Raw genomic sequence first — 18617 nt, 5'->3', positions numbered from 1 at the left:
TATTGTCAGGTGCTCTCAGTTGCCCATCCCCCGTTCAGGGTTAGGGTTAGGGTTAGGAATGTCGGCCCCAGTACAGTTCCTGACTCACAGTTGCTCATCCATGGGAAGCTCCCACTGTCACCAAAGATAGTCTAAGCGGGGCTCTGGTGAGATTCCTCAGGCCTGCATTCTCTAGAACTGGGATGAGATCAGAAGTCCTGAAATCTATGGTCATCATCACAATGAGGAATGAGCAGGACAGAGCCCTTGCTTGGCCCCCTTCTCCATCCAGGAGGCCTTGCACGGTGAACAGTGGCTCCCAGAGAGCTTGGGAGCTATTTTTTTTTTTTTGAAACAGAGTCTCACTGTGTCACCCAGGCTGGAGTGCAGTGGCGCGATCTCAGCTCACTGCAAGCTCCGCCTCTCAGGTTCATGCCATTTTCCTGCCTCAGCCTCCTGAGTAGCTGGAACTATAGGCGCCCACCACCACACCCGGCTGATTTTTTGTATTTTTAGTAGAGATGGGGTTTCACCATGTTAGCGAGGATGGTCTCTATCTCCTGACCTCGTGATCCACCCACCTCGGCCTCCCAAAGTGCTGGGATTACAGGCTTGAGCCACCGCGCCCGGCCAGGGAGCTAATTTTTAACAGTCCATGTGTTTCCATGTCAACCACCTTTTTGGAGTTTTTTTCAGGAAGACAATAAAATAGGGTCTTGATCAACTTCAGAAAATGGTGCCTGAAGGACACACATCCATGCAGGCAGGATTTAGAAATGTATACACCCCTTGAGCTCCAAGAATCGATTCTAGTTTACAAGGTCTTAGAGCATCCATGTCCAGGTTCGCTATTTCTTCATTTTCTTTCAGGCAATTCGGCAGACGGAAAATTTCAACTCCACATATAAGCACCTGGGGAAACAGCTGGGCGAGAGCCTCAGAGAGCTCTGAGTGCAGATTCTGCAAGGCCACACCTGCCCTGCCTCTTGGAGCAAGTTGCTCACCTGCTCTGAGCTCCAGGTCCCTCCCCGGTGCAATGAGCATAGTAAGCCCCCACCCCATGGAGTACTGAGAACTGTGTGGGATCCTGCGTGTGCACCTCTGGTGCTCATAACCCTGAGGTGCTTGCCCTCCAGCTGGGCTGTGTGAAAAGGAAAAGGGAAGAGTCAAGGGGTTTGCCCCCTTGTACACACCTTAGTCTTCCTCCTCCCTTCCTCGTTTCCCCTCTGAGTAACTTGCATTCCCTGAATGTGTCTCAGATGATGCGGAAGGCTGTCCACAGCCGCCTACTCCCCTCCTCACTGTGTGGCTGCAGCTCTTGTCAGGAAAAGGCAGGGTTGGTTGGGAAAGGCATTGAGGTGGCCGTGGGGTCCCCTGCCCAGGTGCCACTGACCTGGAGTCCTGTATTCCTGGGCCCACAGATGCCTGCAGGGCTGCCCACAGGCTCTGCCCACAGGTGAGCCCAGCTTCTCCTCCCCCTCCCCATGAGACAGGCCTGTGCTTGTGGAGTCCTGGCTGGAGCTGCCCTCAGGCAGAGGTGGTACTGCTGCTAGTGGATGAGAGTTCAGGCAGCCTGTTGAGAAGGCGTCTGCCCCTCTGAGCTCCTCCTTTGTAAAATGGGTGCTGGGCTGAGACCTCCCTCACTCTAGGGGGTCTCTGGATAGCAGGTGCTTGGCTCTTGGCAGCCTCTCCCCTGGAGGATGAGGCAGGGGCACCTGGCCATGCCCTGGAGTGATCAGTGCTGTGGGCCCAGCAGCCCGCAGGGGTCCTGGAGTATTAGGGTGATCAGACCCAGCACCAGATCATGGGAGTGATGAAGTGTGGTGGAGTCAAAGGAATGAGAAAAAGACAGTTTGAGACAGAAAGTGGGACCAGGGGGCCATCACGAGTGTGGAGGCTGCAAAGGCCCTGGCTCTGGGAGTCCATGCTATTTATTGGTGCTCAAACGAAGAAACAGGTGGTGAGGATGCAGGGGTTGAAAAGAAACAGTGTATCAAGTGAATGAGAAACATATAGCCACTTGAGATAATGAGAGTGCTAGAAGCAAGGAGCTAGCAAGTCTAGCAGACATGCAAGCCCTGCCTCAGCTTCTCTCCCAACACTCAGCTTTTCTCCCAACACCAGCCTTTGCTGAGCAGGCCACTCCTTGCTTCTCCTGCAGACAACAAGGTTTCCAGCATGATTATTGCTATGACTGATGGAACAATGATGAAACATCCATTTTTGGACACTCTCAAAGAAGTGAGTTCAGTTCGTATTTATCAGCATTTTGCTCCTTGTATTTTGGTAATTAATACTCAATGCCTTCTTTCCCTTAAGCTGAAAGGACTTGGAGCCTGGGGGCCACCATTTATACCCTGGGTGTGGCTGATTATAGGAAAGACCTGGTAATTCCAAACAGGTTAACCAGGTACCAATATGGAGCCTTGTGGTCAGGTTAGGGTTAGAGTAGGGAAGGGCGTCTCAGTGGCTTTCCCAGGGTCCCCCTAAGAAGGGTCGTCTAATCTGCCTCAAGTGAGTTGGGCCAACCCATGACTATTGCAGAAATGACAGCATGTCACGTAAATCCCACCACACCAGAGGGGAGGGCAGAAGAGCTCCCCCCACACTCCCTGAGAGTGGACTGCTGGCTGGAGAAGGCTGTGGCTCTTAGAGCCTGGCATTCTGCTGCCCCCAAAGCATGGGGGCAGGACACTGTCTCCTGGGCCTGGGGTCTGCTGCATCCTCACCCCTGGGCCGGGGATCCAAGCCAGCTCTGCTTTCTGTAGATAACAGCAATTGCAGACAGCCCTGGCCATGTGTTTGCAGTGGAGAATGGCTTCAAGGCCCTGAGAAGCAACTGTTGATGCTGTGAGTGGGTGGAGGTGAGGGGCTAGGGGCCTGGCTTCTGTGACCGGAAGCTCACTCTCCCTGCCCTGTCCCACCCCTACTCATGTGTTCCAGCTCACATCAAAGACCTGTCTTGAAGCTATGTTGGTGGAGCCTTCCTCTGTGTGTGTAGGAGGTGAGAGCTGTGGAGGCCCTGTGGTAGCCAGAGGGTGGTGTGCATGAGTGCATGCTTGTATGGAGTGTGCGTTTGTTTGGTATGTGTGGGGGAGGATGTGTGTGGGGAGTGTGTGAGTGTGTTGTGTGTATGTGGTGTGAGTGTGTTTGGTGCGTGTGGTGTGTGTGTGTAGTTTGTGTGGGTGCAGTGTGTGTAGTGTGTGTGGGAAGGTGTGCTGTGGGAAGCTTGATGTGTGTGAAGTCTGCGGGGGAGGGTAATATGTGGTCTGTGTGTTGTGTAAATGTGTGTGTGATCTGTGCGTGGGGTGTGTATATGGGCTGTGAGTGTAGTGTGTGTGGGATATGCATGAGTGATGCATCTGTGTGTGTTGTGTTGTGGGTGTATGTGGTGTGGGAGCTGAGGAGGTATGTGTTGTATGTATGTGGGGGTGTGAGTGTGTGTATGGGGCATATATGTATGTGTGTGTGGTGTATGTGCAGAGTGTGTGGCATAAGTTGGGGTGCTGTGGAAGTGTGTGGGAAGGGTACCTGGTGCGTGGTGTCTAGTGTGTGAGTTTGTTGTGTGGAGGAGTCGGGAGTGTGCTGCTTGTGTGTGTGGTGTGTGTGCATGGGATGTGTGCTGTGTGTTTGCTGTTTGTGGTGTATGTGTGTTTACTATTTATTTGTGTCTGTGGTGTGGGTATGTACAGTAGGACTAGAGTGTTTGGATGTGTTGTGTGTGTCATACGTGGGTGTCTGCATGGGTATATCTTGTGCGTGTGGCATGAGGGGAAGGAAATGGTGTGATGGCATGTGTGTATACTTTGTGCATTCAGTGGGTGGTGGGTGTGTGTGCCATAGCTGTGTGTGTATGATATGGGACGTGTAGGTATGTGCTTGGTATTTTTGGTGTATACATGTTTGCTGTTTATGTTGTGTGTGTGGGGTGTGCTGGGTGTGTGTAAGGGGAGTGGTGAGTGTGTGGTGTGTGTATGATGTGTGATGTGTGTGTTGTGTGTATGGGATGTGTGGTGTGTCTTTGGTATTTTTGGTGTACGTGTGTTTGCTATTTATGTGTGTGTGGTGTGTGGGTGTGTGTGCTTTGGGTATGTGGTATGTGGTGTGGTGTTTATGGTATGGGGTAGGTTGAGTGTGTTTGTGGTGCAGTGTGCGTGGGTGGGTGGATGTGGATGTGTAGCCCACATGGGTGTGAATGTGAGTGTCTGTTGGTGTGGCGGGAATATGCGGGGGTGGGGGTGTGAGTACCTGTGCACAATTAGTGTATTGTTACCTCACAACAATAAGTTTAACTCTAAAGCAAGAAAAGACGTGTGAGAAGCTCTCAGGGAAACACCAGCAAATGGCATGGAGCAGCAGCTAACCCAGACCACAGGCCAGGAGCAGCCATGGCTCCTCCCAGGAAGGCCAGGCAGGTGCAGAAAGTGAAATAGTTGTGAAATTTACCACATCAGCAAAAGGGGAAACAGGAACCAAGAGGTTATCTCAGGGGATGAAGAACAAGAAGTGGGGGCGTCAACATGCCACAGCACCCTGGAGCAGAAGGAAACCTCCATAGCCCAACAAAGGCGTCCAAACACCCTCGGCTCACTTCAATTCCACAGGATAAATCCCAGCATCTGTCCCTACTGTCTGGAATGTGGCAAGGGTGAGTCCCAGCATGGGTGGTGACAGCCTCGTGTGGTCCTCTGTGATGACTCCTGTCTGTCCTGACCTCCGCCTGTGCGTGCTGGGACTCTGCCTGGCCGGCATTTACGCAACTGCGGCTGCTGGAGAGGAAGGAAGGCTTGGTTGTCCTCCATCCATGGGGACAGCACAAGGCTGGGTGCTGCTGGCCCCAGAGCAGCAGCTGGGCTCTGGCCTCCCGGTTCCTAACTGCAGTGTGCCCTGGCAGTAGGCTGTGGGGACAGACACACCGTCCATGTCTGCGTTCTGTTCTCCATGGGCACACGACCAGGAGCAAATTGTCCAATGTCAGCGAGCTCCAGAGGTGCCTGCCATGAACAGAAAGGACGCGTTCAGGCCTGTCGTGAGTCCCAAGGCACTGGGCTGTGCGGGGACTGGCACAGGGCTGGGAGCTGGTGGGACCCAGAAACAGGAGCTGGGCTGACACTTCCATGATTTGTCCTGGGCTCTGTCCCTGACCCCGCCTCTCCCTGATGCAGAGCTGAGGGTAGGGGTGGAGTAGAGAGAGCTCCCCTCCCCCTCGGGGTCTCTCTGCTACTCCTGTTTAAAGCCGCTCAGCTGTGCAGCAGTTGTGACAGCTGTGCTCCTCTGATGATGTCCCCTGGACATGCACAGGCTGTGGCGTCTGAGCAGCCCTGTCAACCCCAGGTGAGGATGTGAGTCGTCACTCCTCCCTGGAGGCAGCTGAGTTGAGGTGACAGGTGCCCTCTGCCCACCAGCTCGGCCCTCTGCCCCTGCCCATGTGGCCTGGCAGTCACAGCGCTGAACTGTCAGCTGTTGGCTAACTTGGGCAAAGCTGCCCGACATGGAGGGTGACAGTCACAGCAGGGAAAGGCCAAGGCAGGAGCCTGAAACCCAAATGCAGCAGAATGAGCCCTGTCAGCAGGCTGCCGCCGAGAAGCCAGGAGGGCTCCAGGGAGCCCAGGAAGGAGGCCAGGTGGGGAGGCACGCAGCCCAGACTCCCCCGTTTAGCCCTGGGACTCATATCCAGCCTGGGAGAGGCCTCTGCTGGCCTCACTGCTCCAGGCCATTCCTGAGCCCATCCCCTACACATGCTGGAGGGTTTTGGCAGGTGCCTCCCTTCCAAGCCTGGCAGGTATCTGAGGCTCTTAGCAGGACCCCCATGCCGTCCAGGGGCCACTCCCTATCCTGGATGCCCTGTGCAGAGGTGGGACCAGGTGGAACATAGGCACTCTGCAAGCCCTGCCTCACCTTGAAGGGCCGAGCCCACCTTCCTTTGCAGCCCTGCTCATAGGGCACCTCCTCCTGGAAGCCTTCCCTGATGACCAGCCAGCCCCTCTGACTCCCTGCAGCCAAGGGCTTGGTCTGTGCCTCTCATCAGTCACTTGTCACCCAGGATGTATCATGACTTCTGGTTGTCTATGTCCAAGTATAATTTTCTTCTTTAGTTCCTTGGTTTTCTTCCACCCTTTGTTGTTGAAATTTTCAAACCTATAGGTGAATGGGAAGGATTGTGCAATGAACACAAACACACCTCTGTCCACCACTGGGATTTTACACTGAATGTACGCCCATGCTTCTTTATCTCTCCCTCTCTCTCTCTTTTCATCCATCCACCTTGAAAAAAAAATGCTTACAATACATGGAATACATAGTCCTAAGACAGACTAGAATGTAATTTGCAACCACCCCGACTGAAGCTTTGGGGCAGCCCTGAGTCCTGCTCAGGGTGGCCGAGTTGGGCTGACCCAGGGGTGAAGGCCACAGGCCCAGTTGCTCCCTCCTGGGCACACACTGAGCCCAGGTCCGGCTGGCCAGGGCCCTTTGGACACCTGAGTGAGGAAGATGTTGAAAATGCTACCTGATGGCATCAGATTTGGAAGCAGCTGCTGTCGGCCTTAGTGGTGGGAGAGGACCCGATACTTGCCCTGAGGCAGGGCCAGGTCTGGTTGCTCAGCACAGGGCACCAAGCTGGCCTTTCCTGCTCTCTCACAGCCTCAGTGCCCCCACCAGGCCCAGGGTCTTCTGAGGGCAGCGTAGTATCCATCAAGTGGGTGCCCACAAGGGTTGGGCTGGCACCTTGAGTGGGAAGAGCAGGCCAGGCCTAGCTGACTGATGTCAGCAGTCAGTGTGCGGGTCTTTGGAGTGAGGCAGGCCTGGGAGCTCCTCATCTGAGGAGCGTGGTTCCCTAGGTCCCAGCCAGGAGCTGATGCGGAGAAACACAAACCCACTGAGGCCTGCATTTCCCATTTTCCAAGAAAGCGAGAAATCTGGATATTTAGGGGAAATGTTCAGGCTTTTAACTGTGGGCCCCCATTTTTGAAAATACTTGAAAGCCTCAGAAAGCATGTTGGCAGGCCAGCTTCACCCACAGCCCCCCTTGAAGGTGTGACGCTGCAGGAAAGCAGGAAGCAGGGTTCAGAGGAAGCTTTCCTTGGGTGCATGGACCAGGGGCACCCCAGGCATCCACAGGGATTGGAATGAGCGGGGCCTGGGTCAGGAGGCAGGCGTGGAGGCCAATGCCCTTGGCAGCTTCAGACCTGCGGGAACCCCAGCTGGCTCCTGGGGCCAGCCCCACCTGTCCTGTGTCCCCTGTGGTGTTTGTCTCAGGGTGGGAGTCACAATGGTGGAAGGACACACTTCCTGAACCTCAGGGTGGGTGTCCTGTGGTCCTTGCTCGGTCAGGAAGAGCAGGAGGTGAGGAATCACCTGTAGGTCTCTGGAATCGCAACTGAAACTGGGCCTCTGTGATGGATTCCCCTGAGCAGTCCTGGCCCTGCCCCTGTGGGTGTCCTCCCTGCCAGAGGCACACAGAAAGACAGGGAGGAGAAACCCCAAGTGTTCAGCAGCCCTGAAGGAGGCATCCAGTCCTGGGTGCCCAGCTGAGTCATGAGACATGGTGTCTTCAGGCAGCATTATGGCTCTGCTTACACCTTACATCAGGGAGGGCCCGGCTGAGTGCACAGCCAGTACCCCTGGGGACTGAGGGAGCACCACAGATTTCAGGGCAGGGATAGCACTTTGAGCCTGCCCTGTGCAGGGACCAAGGCCTTTCCTGAGCGTGTTGGTTCAGGGGTGGTAGGGAGAGAGTCCTTGAGTGTACTCAAGGCCCAGCTGCCTCCTCCTGGACCCTCAGTGAAACCAGATGAAGATTTGACCCAGTGGACACATAGATGTTGGTCAAACACCGCTCCTTCCTTACAGGAGCCTCTGCAAATTCAGTTTTGGGGGAGGATCTCCAGGATCAGGGAGGTCAGAGGGGAGGCAGCCCTCCACTCTTCCACACTCAGACTTTTGAATGTTGTCCTTGCAGGATCCTACCATGTGGTTATTCATGGAAATGGCTTTCAGAATCTAAAGAAACAGGATGAAGTTATTTGCAGATTTATCTTTAATGAAAGCACTACCATTGGTAAGTTGTCTCCTCGGTGCCTCTGAGTCACATATTTCCCACACAATGCTGCCTTTCCCCACAGCTAGCCAAGCCTCCCAGCCCTTGCCAACCGTTCCCTTGGACCCGGTGGGGTTAGAGGCCATGAGGGCAAGTGGAAGGAGGCACTGGGAAGCCCGGCCACCCCTCCCTTCATCTGCCAAGCGGGGAAGTAACAAATCCACCTGGGCCCCAAGAGCATCTCAGATCAGGGCTTCCCCCTCAGTGAGGCTGGGTTTAGGACTGGGTCTGCCATCACAGCTGCATCTGCCCATCTTAGCCTCAGTTTCCCCTTCCCTTGAGAGCCCAGGACCCGAAGCCCACAAGGCTACTCCTGGGAAATGGTGGCAGCCCCGGAAGTCTGAGCCTGGCTGGCCAGGTGCACCAGTAGCTTGTCCAGAGGGGTATGTTTACCTTGCATTGAGGGAGGATGCCAGCCTGTAGGCCTGGGCCCTGGAATTCTGGCTCAGGCAAATGTTGCCTGTGTCACCTTGACCAGATGAGTGTTCTACTCTGAGCCTCTATTTTCTCAACTTAACATGGAGCCATATGGTGCTGCTTGTGTGTTCTTTAGCCAAAATGCTTGGGACCACAAATATTTTAGTTTTTAGATTTTTTTCACGTTTTAGAATGTGTGCATTATGCTTATGTTTCAGCATCCCTAATCCTAAAATTTGAAATCTGAAATTCTCTGAGCATTTCTTTTGAACACCATGTTGGTGCTCAAAAAGTTTCAGATTTTGAAGCATTTTGAGTGTGGATTTTCATATTACAGATGGTCAGCCACACTTGCACCTAACTAAGCAAAATCACATGTGTAGAGCAGTTGGTTCATGGAAGGGCTATAGCATTTTAAAAAATCTCCTATTATTTGGCAATAGTTAGGCATCAGGGGACTTCTGTGATGGTGGAGTGGCCTGAGGAAGTGCACAGTCCAGGCAGACGCTGTGCCCTGGGTGCTGGGGAGGGTCGTGTGCTCTTCCCCACTGAGCGCCTGGGGTGCAGTTGGATTTTTGTATCCTCCTTGATCTTCCCAGGTGGCCCTTTGATACATTCATTTGATGTGATGATAGTATGTTCACTGACATCTAATTCCAGGGCCATGTGGTAATCCCAGGATGACTTCTCTTCCCCCAAGAGGCTTCTTGGCCATTTTTCTCCTTCCCATGAGTACATAGGAAGGGCTGGACCTGTCATCCCCACATTCCCACTCATCAGCATTGTGTGGATGGTCTCAGGGAATTCGGTTTTCACTGGGTTATACTTTCTTGAGAGTGTCTTAGGGACTGAGCAGCCCCTTTCTAAGGAAAGCTAATGCTTATTGAGCACTTACATCAGATATTGTGCCAAGTACCTTACACACAGTATCTCCCTGAATCCTCAAAGCAGCCTGACAGAAATTCCTTTGTATGTGTCAACCTAAATAACAGACAAGGGCTCTTTACAAGAAAACGATGTTCATCTGAGAATGGACATCACAGTGGGAATGCGCATCCATAGGAAACTACATGCATATTCAGGAAGGTTCAATTTGACAGGAGATGTGAGGAGGATTGCATAATTGTTTGAGTTAATTCTTCTTGGCTACTAAGATCAATAATAATAGAGATGACCTCAATGTGAGGTTGCACGGGCAGTAGCTGGGCAGATGTCCTGGCAGAAGTATTTTTTGTGTAAGGTTGCAATGGTCTTTGTACAAGGTTGTAGTTTTTAGAGATTTGTGGTAGTTTTTGTTATCAGGTATACAAGCTTGTGAATCTTCTCTTCATAAACTTCCCCAATTCAGCTTGCCAGGATTTTTTTGTTGTTGTTGTTTTTTAACATGTTAACTCCATTTTGATTCTGACAACTTTCACAGTTTCTCCCTTTTGATCAAGATCTTTCTGCAAATGCCTCGCAAATCAATCATTCTGTAATTAGGTTTTGACTGTCCCCGGATAATGGGATGGGCCTGTCCTGGTTGCATGTCTTGGTTCATTTTGGAGGGGGCAACTGGTAACTAGGAGTAAATGTCAAACTCTTTCAGCCGCATTTGACCTTTCAAGGATATTTGAAAGGAGTGACTCTCAGGCTAAGTCTATCTTGAGTCCATTATTAAGTTCAATTTTGTGGGTTCCATAGTCTTGCTGTTGTCTCAAAGTGATGGGCTAGCATTATTATAGCAAAGTTGTACTTCTGCAAAAATTTAACAAGTAACATATAAAAAGTTTAAAAATGGAAAATACAGTTTGCATAATAGTTTTGATCCATGAACCTAGGCTTAAAGACAACTGTATTAGTTTGTTCTCATGCTCTTAACAAAGACATAGTTGAGCCTGGGTACGTTATAAAGGAAGGAGGTTTAATTGACTCATAGTTTCAGTTGGCTGGGGAGGTCTCACAATAATGCTGGAAGAGCAAGAGACATCTTACATGTGGTAGGCAAGACAGAATGAGAGCCAAACCAAAGGAGAAACCCCTTATAAAACCATCAGATCTCCTAAGACTTCTTCACTACCACAAGAACAGCATGGGGGAAACCACCCCCACGATTCAATTATCTCCCACTGGGTCCCTCCCATAACAAGTGGGAATTATGGGAACTACAATTCAAGATGAGATTTGGGTAGGGACACAGCCAAACCACATCAGTAACCCATCGAATGAATCAAATGATCATAAGGAATTAAGTGAGATCTGTTTTAACCATGTGGCCTGTTTTCTTACTCTGTGTATATTGGTATTGACTTTCCCAGCGGAATTTATCCAGGTATGGCATGTAGTATCAGCAATTGTACAGACATTTTCTTATTTAACCAATGTATACCAAAAGATCTCTTAGGTCAGGTTCTGTCAAGTTACAAGCAAAAGGTACTAACTGTGAAATTTTTTTTTTTTTTTTTTTTTTTTTTTTTTTTTTTTTTTTTTTTTTTTTGAGACGGAGTCTCGCTCTGCCGCCTAGGCTGGAGTGCAGTGGCACGATCTCAGCTCACTGCAAGCTCCGCCTCCTGGGTTCACGCCATTCTCCTGCCTCAGCCTCCCGAGTAGCTGGGACTACAGGCGCCTGCCACCACGCCCGGCTAATTTTTTTGTATTTTTAGTAGAGATGGGGTTTCACCGTGTTAGCCAGGATGGTCTCGATCTACTGACCTCGTGATCCGCCCGCCTCGGCCTCCCAAAGTGCTGGGATTACAGGCGTTAGCCACCGCGCCCCGCCTAACTGTGAAATTTCAATGACTCTGTTATCTTGCCAAGTGAGCAAGGTAGCCCTAAGGAGTGTAAGAGTCTCATTATACTATGGAGTCTTTGCCAATGTCTTGAAAAAAGCTGTCTGCAGTGTGCAGAGGTCAACTTCTCTTCCTGATTTGCAGTTTGTCGCTGGTCATGGCATCGAATGGTTTGGCTAACTTTTTATGTGCCCCATACGTCAGGCACAAGGCTGGTGTCTTAAAATTCATCTAGTTTCAGCTTATAGGGCTTTGGGAACAGAACAGTTTTCCATTTATAGTAATTCCATGGAAGAAGTTTGGATTGGAGGAACATAGAATAATTCGGGATGTGGTCTAGTCTATAGACAGATAACAAGAACTTGGACAACAACCGAGTGTAAATGCTTTTTGAGTAGAATCCAAAAAACTTAGAATAGCCATGGTTAAAAATCTGATAAAAGTTCACAATCGACAAGAAAATTTAGTTGTTTCCATTACCTGCAGAAATTTAAGATATCAACCATAATCATGACTGATAGCATCATATCACAAGTATCAGACTTATAAATTTCATATAATGTTTAGAATACTCACATCAATAACATAGCCATATAAGTAAAACTTTAAAGAAGTTTTAACATAACAACCCAAATTATGACTGATAGTATATTAGATTTTGTTATGTAATTTTTAGAACATTCCTATCAATAGCCTACCCACAAATGTGACTAAAAGAAGATGTAGCCTCATGTCTCACTTGACAATCCTTGTCATATGATTTACCAAATAAGCCTAATCATTTAATATCTCTATAAATTAAAAGATATCTTCTTTGATATTCTCCAGGGACCCAACTGGAAAATCTCAAAGTTAATTGCAGTTCAAAAAGACTTAATTTAGAATTTTGATCCAAGAGAAGCCCACCAAAAATGTCAAGAGATTCAAAGCCCTAGATCAAAATAGAATCATAAGTCACTGTTAAATAATAGTCATTCATTTAACTTGAGTGATTATCACGAAACTTCAAAAGCAATACAGAAAGTTACAAAGATTTTAAAACCTTAACCTGTTCAAAGCTCAGTTTTCTTAAGTAATCGAAAATTTAATAAAGACAACACAGAAAATTATCTTGGTAAAATATAAATATATAAATTGCTTGTCTTTTAGGTCAGTTACCAAAAGGTAAAAAAAGAAATCTCCTGCAATGTAATTGCTTCTTCTCATGGGAAGCCCATTCAGTCTGGAAATTGAACCTGATGAAAGGGTCCTGAAATTCAGTTAGAGATAAAATAACATATCCAAGGGTTATGAGTGTACACTCATAGAAGAGTGTAAACAAGAAGACTAGTACCTTGAGCAGAGGAATATAGAGCTCTTAGATAAAGTAAAAACACGTGAAGTTTCTTGGTAGCATGGAACAATTCACACATATCAAGAAAAGCCAAGAATACGTAATCTAGTTATATTAGAGGAAAACATTGTTTTTCTTGGCCTTCAAAATAAACATTATAGTGCCAGGCCATAAAAGCCGAGTTAGAACTGGAGGAAAAAAGTTAGAGCAACTGATGAAAAAGTTGGAGAAGAGAGTTATCACCTCAGCCAACCAAAAAGCTGCAACTTTTCAGAGGAAGAGAGTAGGAGCGCTGCAGGCTATGGTGTATGGCCTGCAAACCATGTGCAGTGGGACGCAGCAGAAACTGAACTTCTGAAATAAGAATCTGAGGAAGATTCTACCTTAATAAATAAAATTACCATTCTTCATGAAAAAGATTGCATTCCTTACCTGAAACTGGGGAAATTAAACGGATCTCAGGAAAAAATGTGCCAGAAATAGAAACTGATGCAGTTTAGAAGATGGCTGTTAAAGAAAACAGAAGTCAGAATTAAAAATCACAACCTCTTGCAATTTTACTAATAGCAAATCAATATTTCAAGAAAACTTTGGTATTCTAACATAGGAGACCAATTTTTTAGTTTAGTATTACTGTATTTTTAATACCAGAGCTCAATCTTTATGAAGACTTATAAATAATTTTATTCTGATTATTACCAAGTCAATTACATGCGAAATTTTTTTCATCAATTTACCTGCCATAAACATTTTTGTTTTTGTTGCATTTGCTTTTGGGTTCTTGGTCATAAAGTCTTTGCCTAAACCAGTGTCTAGAAGGGTTTTTCTGATGTTATCTGCTAGAATTTTTATAGTTTCAGGTCTTAAATTTAAGTCTTTGACTCATCTTGAGTTGATTTTTGTATAAGGTGAGAGATGAGGATCCAGTTTTATTCTTCCACGTGGTGGCTTGCCAGTTATCCTAGCACCATTTGTTGAATAGGGTGTCCTTTCCCCACTTTATGCTTTTGTTTGCTTTGTCAAAGATCAGATGGCTGTAGGTAAGTATTCGTGTTTATTTCTGGATTCTCTATTCTGTTCCATTGGTCTATGTGCCTACTTTTATACCAGTACCATGCTATTTTGGTGACTATAGCCATGTGTATAGTTTGAAGTTGGGTGATGGGATGCCTCCAGATTTGTTCTTTTTCCTTAGTCTTGCTTTGGCTATGTGGGCTTTTTAGGTTCCATATGAATTACAGACACATGGAACCAAACCAAAATTGTTGTTCACAGGGATTTTAACCCAGGTGTGCAGATCAAACAAATATTTAATTAGGCATGCAGAACTAAAAGTGAATTTGCCAGAAAAGACATGCCTCACAAACAAATGTAAATTATGTAGAAACAAGGGTGCTCAAATCAGAAGAACACTTGTCATTATACCAGAAAGAATTTACCAGAAAAGACAAAACATTGTTATCATTTCAGGAGGGATGTAAGGTCTTTGGTTACAGTGGCCTTATCCAAATCAGATGCTGAATGAAGTCAAGAGCTTCTACCCAAAAGTAGGAGGCTCAGCCTGAGAGAAGACTCTCCAGGGCAGAAAAGGCAAGCACAGAAACAGAGAGCTCCAAGGGCTCAAGTGACGACTGCACATCAGTTCCAAGAATGGCTGATTTCTTCCAATAGTGGTCCTACTCCAGGTCCTATGTCTGGACACCATTTATGTCAACCTAAACAACAGAGTTTCTCTCTAAAAGAAAACAGTACTTATTCAGGAACAGTGCCTGGCACTGGGAATATGTGTGCCATAGTAATGTGCATAATCAGGAAGGTAACAGAAGACAAAGGCTTTTAAAGGAGAAATGAGGATTAGGGAATTGTTTTGAGATCATTACCCTTGTCTAAACAGATCAATAGCAAGGGTGACACTAGTCCAAGGCTGGACAGGCAGTTCTTGGGCACATGTTCCTGTGGAAGTATTTTTTGTGTTAAGTTTGCAATGGCTTTTGTGCAAGGTTGTGGTTTTTGCAAAGTCTTTTGTGATAGTTTTTGTTATCAGACATATAGGCATAAAAACCCTCTATTTGCAGCCTTTCTTAGCCCTGTTTGTCATGGACTTTAATTTTTTTTTTTTTTTGAACACAAATGACTCCATTTTTAGTTCTGACAACTTTCCCGTATGGATAGAGAACTAGAGAGAAGCATGATGGAAGAGCCTGCCCAGGGCCATACAGTTCATGTTGCAGGGCAGGAAAGCAGACCCAGGCGATCTGGCTGCCCTACCAGGGCCTTCTGCCTCCCTGTGATGGCAGCTGCTGGGAAAGGGGGTACCCAGCCTACCTCCATGAAGGGCATTCAGCTGCCTCCTCTGTGGGCCTGTGGCTGCACTGGCTTCCCACCCTGGAGGTTACCGTCTACCTTTCCATACACAGGCCAGCACTGACGTCTCGCAGCGGGGAGCCCGTGCCACAGCTCTGGGCACCTGCATAGATGGCCATTCTGCTCCTGGTTGATGGTTTGTCCAGGAGTAAAAAGCTTGTTTTTAAAAATAATTGAGAACAACCTTTAAACCTATTTTCACTATTAGGAAGATATCCCCTGAAAATGTCCCTGGAGCGTTGGCCACCACTGAACACGCCTCCCCTGCACTCCCCACTAGATGGCAGCGTGCCTTCCCTGGCCACGGATGCCAGCCTGGAGGTGCAGGGCAGGGAGAGACTTCCCTCTGTCCTGCATCTTTCCCTATGGGGAAGCAGGGGCAGAGCCTGGTTCTGGCTTCTGGGAAGCACCTGGATACCATTTTTGTCAACCAAAATAACAAACAGAGAGAGTGTCTCTAAACAGAAATGCTCTTTATTCAGGAACAGGGCATGGAAAACACATGCCAGAGTAAACAATGTGCATATTGAGGGAGGTGAAAAAAAAAAAAAAAAAAAACAGAAAAATTTTTACAGGAAAATGAGGAGGATGCCATAATTGTTTTGAAATCATCCTTGGCAAAAAGGTCGATACCACGGGTTCTGCCAGTCCTAGGTTGCCAGGCAGTTGCTGAGCCCTGGGAAGCCAGGGTCCTGGCAGCCGAGCCCAGTGGGTAGAGAGTTGGAGCAAGGCCAGCAGGCAGATGCCCATGCCCTCCCCCACAGTTCAGGAGGCGTGAAAAGGGTGTGGGCTCAGGAGTGAAAAGGTTCTGTGTCTACATGTTACTGAACTCTCCTGAGCCCACCACGCTCCCACAAAAATGAATAAATAAATATATAAATAAGTAAACATTGGGAAAGAAAATTACAGACTTAAAACAAACAAACAAAACCAGTCCCCTCTTCAGGCTTCCCCCTTTTGGTAAATGGTGTCACTGTCCAGCCCGTTGTTCTGGTCAAACTCTCAAATGTCATCTTCGACTCCTCCGAGCTTCCTCTTCACATCCATCCCACCAGCAAGTCCTGTTGCCTCCATGTGCAAAATATATCCTGGATCTGCCCAACCTGGACAGATTCACTGCACAAGAAATAAAATCCTTTCCAGGGCCCACGAGGCCCTGCCCCCTGTTCTGGGTCACCTCTTTCCCTCCTTGACAAAGTCAGCGAGTCATTGCCCAGGGCATTGGCACATGATCTTTGCCTGGTTGGCTCCTCATCTTTTAAATCTCAGCTGAAATGCCACCTCTTCAGAGATAATTTATTATTCATGGAAGTTTTCAACAGTATACAAAATAACAAGAATTGTGCAATGAACCTACTTTCAATAATTCTCAACCTGTCCCCACCTGCTTTCCTTGGTACCCTTACCACAGAGTATTTTGAAGCAAATCCCTGGCCTTGCATCATTTCATGATCCTCTAGACCAGAAATTGTGGCTCTACAAGATAGGAGAAGTCACACATAATGAGGTGGCTGTCCCTTCCCCTCTGGTCCCCTCACCTTCTCTGGTCATGGACATCACAGCACATTGCACTCTTTGTCATCTGTTTTGTCCTGTTTATTTTATTTTATTTTTTAAAAATTTTGTTTTCTGTGTCCCATGCAGTCTCTAAATGTGAGTCCCTTGAGAGCAGGGACTCTGCCTGCCTGTTCCTGTTACACAGCAGAGCGCTGCACAGGGCCTGGGTGTGGCAGGTGCTTGCAGGGGTCTATGCAATAGGAAGGCAGAGCCCACATGCCAGTCCTGGGCCACAGGGTCAGCCCTGCATGCTGAGGACACACATGGGGAGGAACAGTGGACAGACAGGTGCGTTGACATTCTTCTCATGTCATTTTCTTTTAGATGAAAAGCCAATCAGTATGGACAAGACTTCCAAAACTTGCCCTGGACCAAAGACAGAAAAATCTGGCAGGAGGCCCTATAGGGTAGGAGGCCAGGGTGTCAGGGTTGGGCACAGTGAGGTATACAGAATGTGGATGTCCCCCCCACCGCCACCCTGCTGGGGCTGCACGTGTCTGCCACTGGGCTAAGGGCACTTTCCCCACCTTCTATCATTGGTGGCCCCAAAGGTATTCAGGGATCTGCAGCGTTCTAGGGTCTGTGAGGGGGACAGGATGCAGGAGATGATTGCCCGAGGAATGGTACCTTTGCTTCAGGTTGCCTCTCAGAGTTAAGCCAACAGATTCTGTAAATACAGAAGAGCCAGGATGGTGACACCAAGCAGTGGTCCCTGGTCATTTAGGACACGGTCACAATGGCATGAGACCCCATGCAGGGCCCCTCACTGTCTGACCCACTTACCCTGTGGTCATCATTGCTGAGTTGACCTGCAAGTGTTTGGGGAATGACCTCTCACGATCCATGCTGTCCACTGGCCAAGGGCAAGAACTGCATCTCTCCGGGCTGGCTCTCACCATCTGCGTTTTCTGTGCTTTAGGGAGTACTTTATTGAAGTCAGCTTGAACAACGGCAAAACATTCTTCAAGAGCAATGTCAGCGTCACCAGCACCACATGTGTGAGTACCAGGATGGGGTTGCAAACACGTATGAGGACTGTCCAGAGCCTCTGCACTAGGAGAAGAGATATACCCTGGGGAGGACAAAAGGGCGGGCAGTTCCCAGGCAGTCCCAGCAAGTAGTGTGTGCAGCAGGCACCTGAGGCCACTCCAACCAGGCTTCCAGATGGTGCAGGTGGGTGAAGCTAGGAGGCTATCTGCCAGAAGCCAGAGTCCAGCACCTCCTGAGTGTCCAGCTTCTCCACATGGACCTCCCAGGCCCAGGAGTTCTGGAGGATTCCACACACTGCAGTCAGGGTGTATGTGTGCTGCTGAACTGGTGCCCTAGCTGCTGATCTGGTCCTAAACCCGCTCATGACCCTGGCCCCCGAGCCTGCCTGGTTGTAACCTGCTGTCATTGCCCAGATACCTTGAACCTTTCTGTCTCTGCTCCTTGCTTGGGTCCCTGAGATGTCCCTCTCTGCTCCCTTGCTGAGTTCTGCATTTTGTTCTCTCCTGCTGGCTGAAGGGGAGGCTCTCGGGCACTGGGACCTGGGCTCAGCTCCAAGAGGCCCCTGGGAATGGAGGTACTGTGTCCTAGGAGTCTGCCCTTCAGAGCTCCACATCTTTGGGCAGCTTGGCCCAGGGCCGCATAGGCAGGAGGATGTGCTGGAGGGATGGGCGGGAGGCCTGAGCCCACTCTACTGCCTTGTACCCAGTCTTACTTGTGAGGATGCACCAGTGTTGACAGTCCTCCCTCTGGGTCTACCCCTGCCTGTCCCTGCATATCCAAGCATGGATTAGCAGACTGAACACACACATTCCCCATCAGGAAATCCACCCACTAAAGGCTCCACAGTGACAGGCACATCAGGAGCAGCCCTGGGGCTCCAGCCTCACCAGCGGCCTTCATGCTCAGCCTCAGTGGTTCCTCTCCTTCAGCCAGCTGGGTTCTCAGCACAGGCCCCCTCTCCTCCTCTCCCCTTCCCTCCCCGCCCTCCCCTGCCCTCCCCATCTTTCTCTCTAAACAGAGCTCTGGGTTTGGGGAAGGCCTGGGCAGCTTGTATTCACACGGATGCCGCCCAAGTTCCCTTCATCGTGAAGAACACCCAGAGAAGAGTTCC

General features: G+C 48.9%; 1 protein-coding gene across 1 annotated transcript in view; it reads left to right on the top strand.

Moving 5' to 3' along the window:
• LOC104670816 overlaps nt 1-18617 on the top strand; it is a 39974-nt gene that overhangs the window by 1872 nt on the left and 19485 nt on the right. Inside the window, exons 2-4 of the mRNA XM_030941099.1 lie at nt 1295-1435; nt 16658-16804; nt 17436-17514. Of these exons, the coding sequence (XP_030796959.1) occupies nt 1295-1435; nt 16658-16804; nt 17436-17514 (367 nt within the window). The remainder of the gene's footprint in view (nt 1-1294; nt 1436-16657; nt 16805-17435; nt 17515-18617) is intronic.

This window comes from Rhinopithecus roxellana, chromosome 11 (genome assembly GCF_007565055.1).
Source record: "Rhinopithecus roxellana isolate Shanxi Qingling chromosome 11, ASM756505v1, whole genome shotgun sequence".
NCBI classification, from domain to species: domain Eukaryota; kingdom Metazoa; phylum Chordata; class Mammalia; order Primates; family Cercopithecidae; genus Rhinopithecus; species Rhinopithecus roxellana.
Note: the sequence above shows the minus strand (reverse complement) of the source record. Positions and strands in the feature narration are given on the sequence as shown.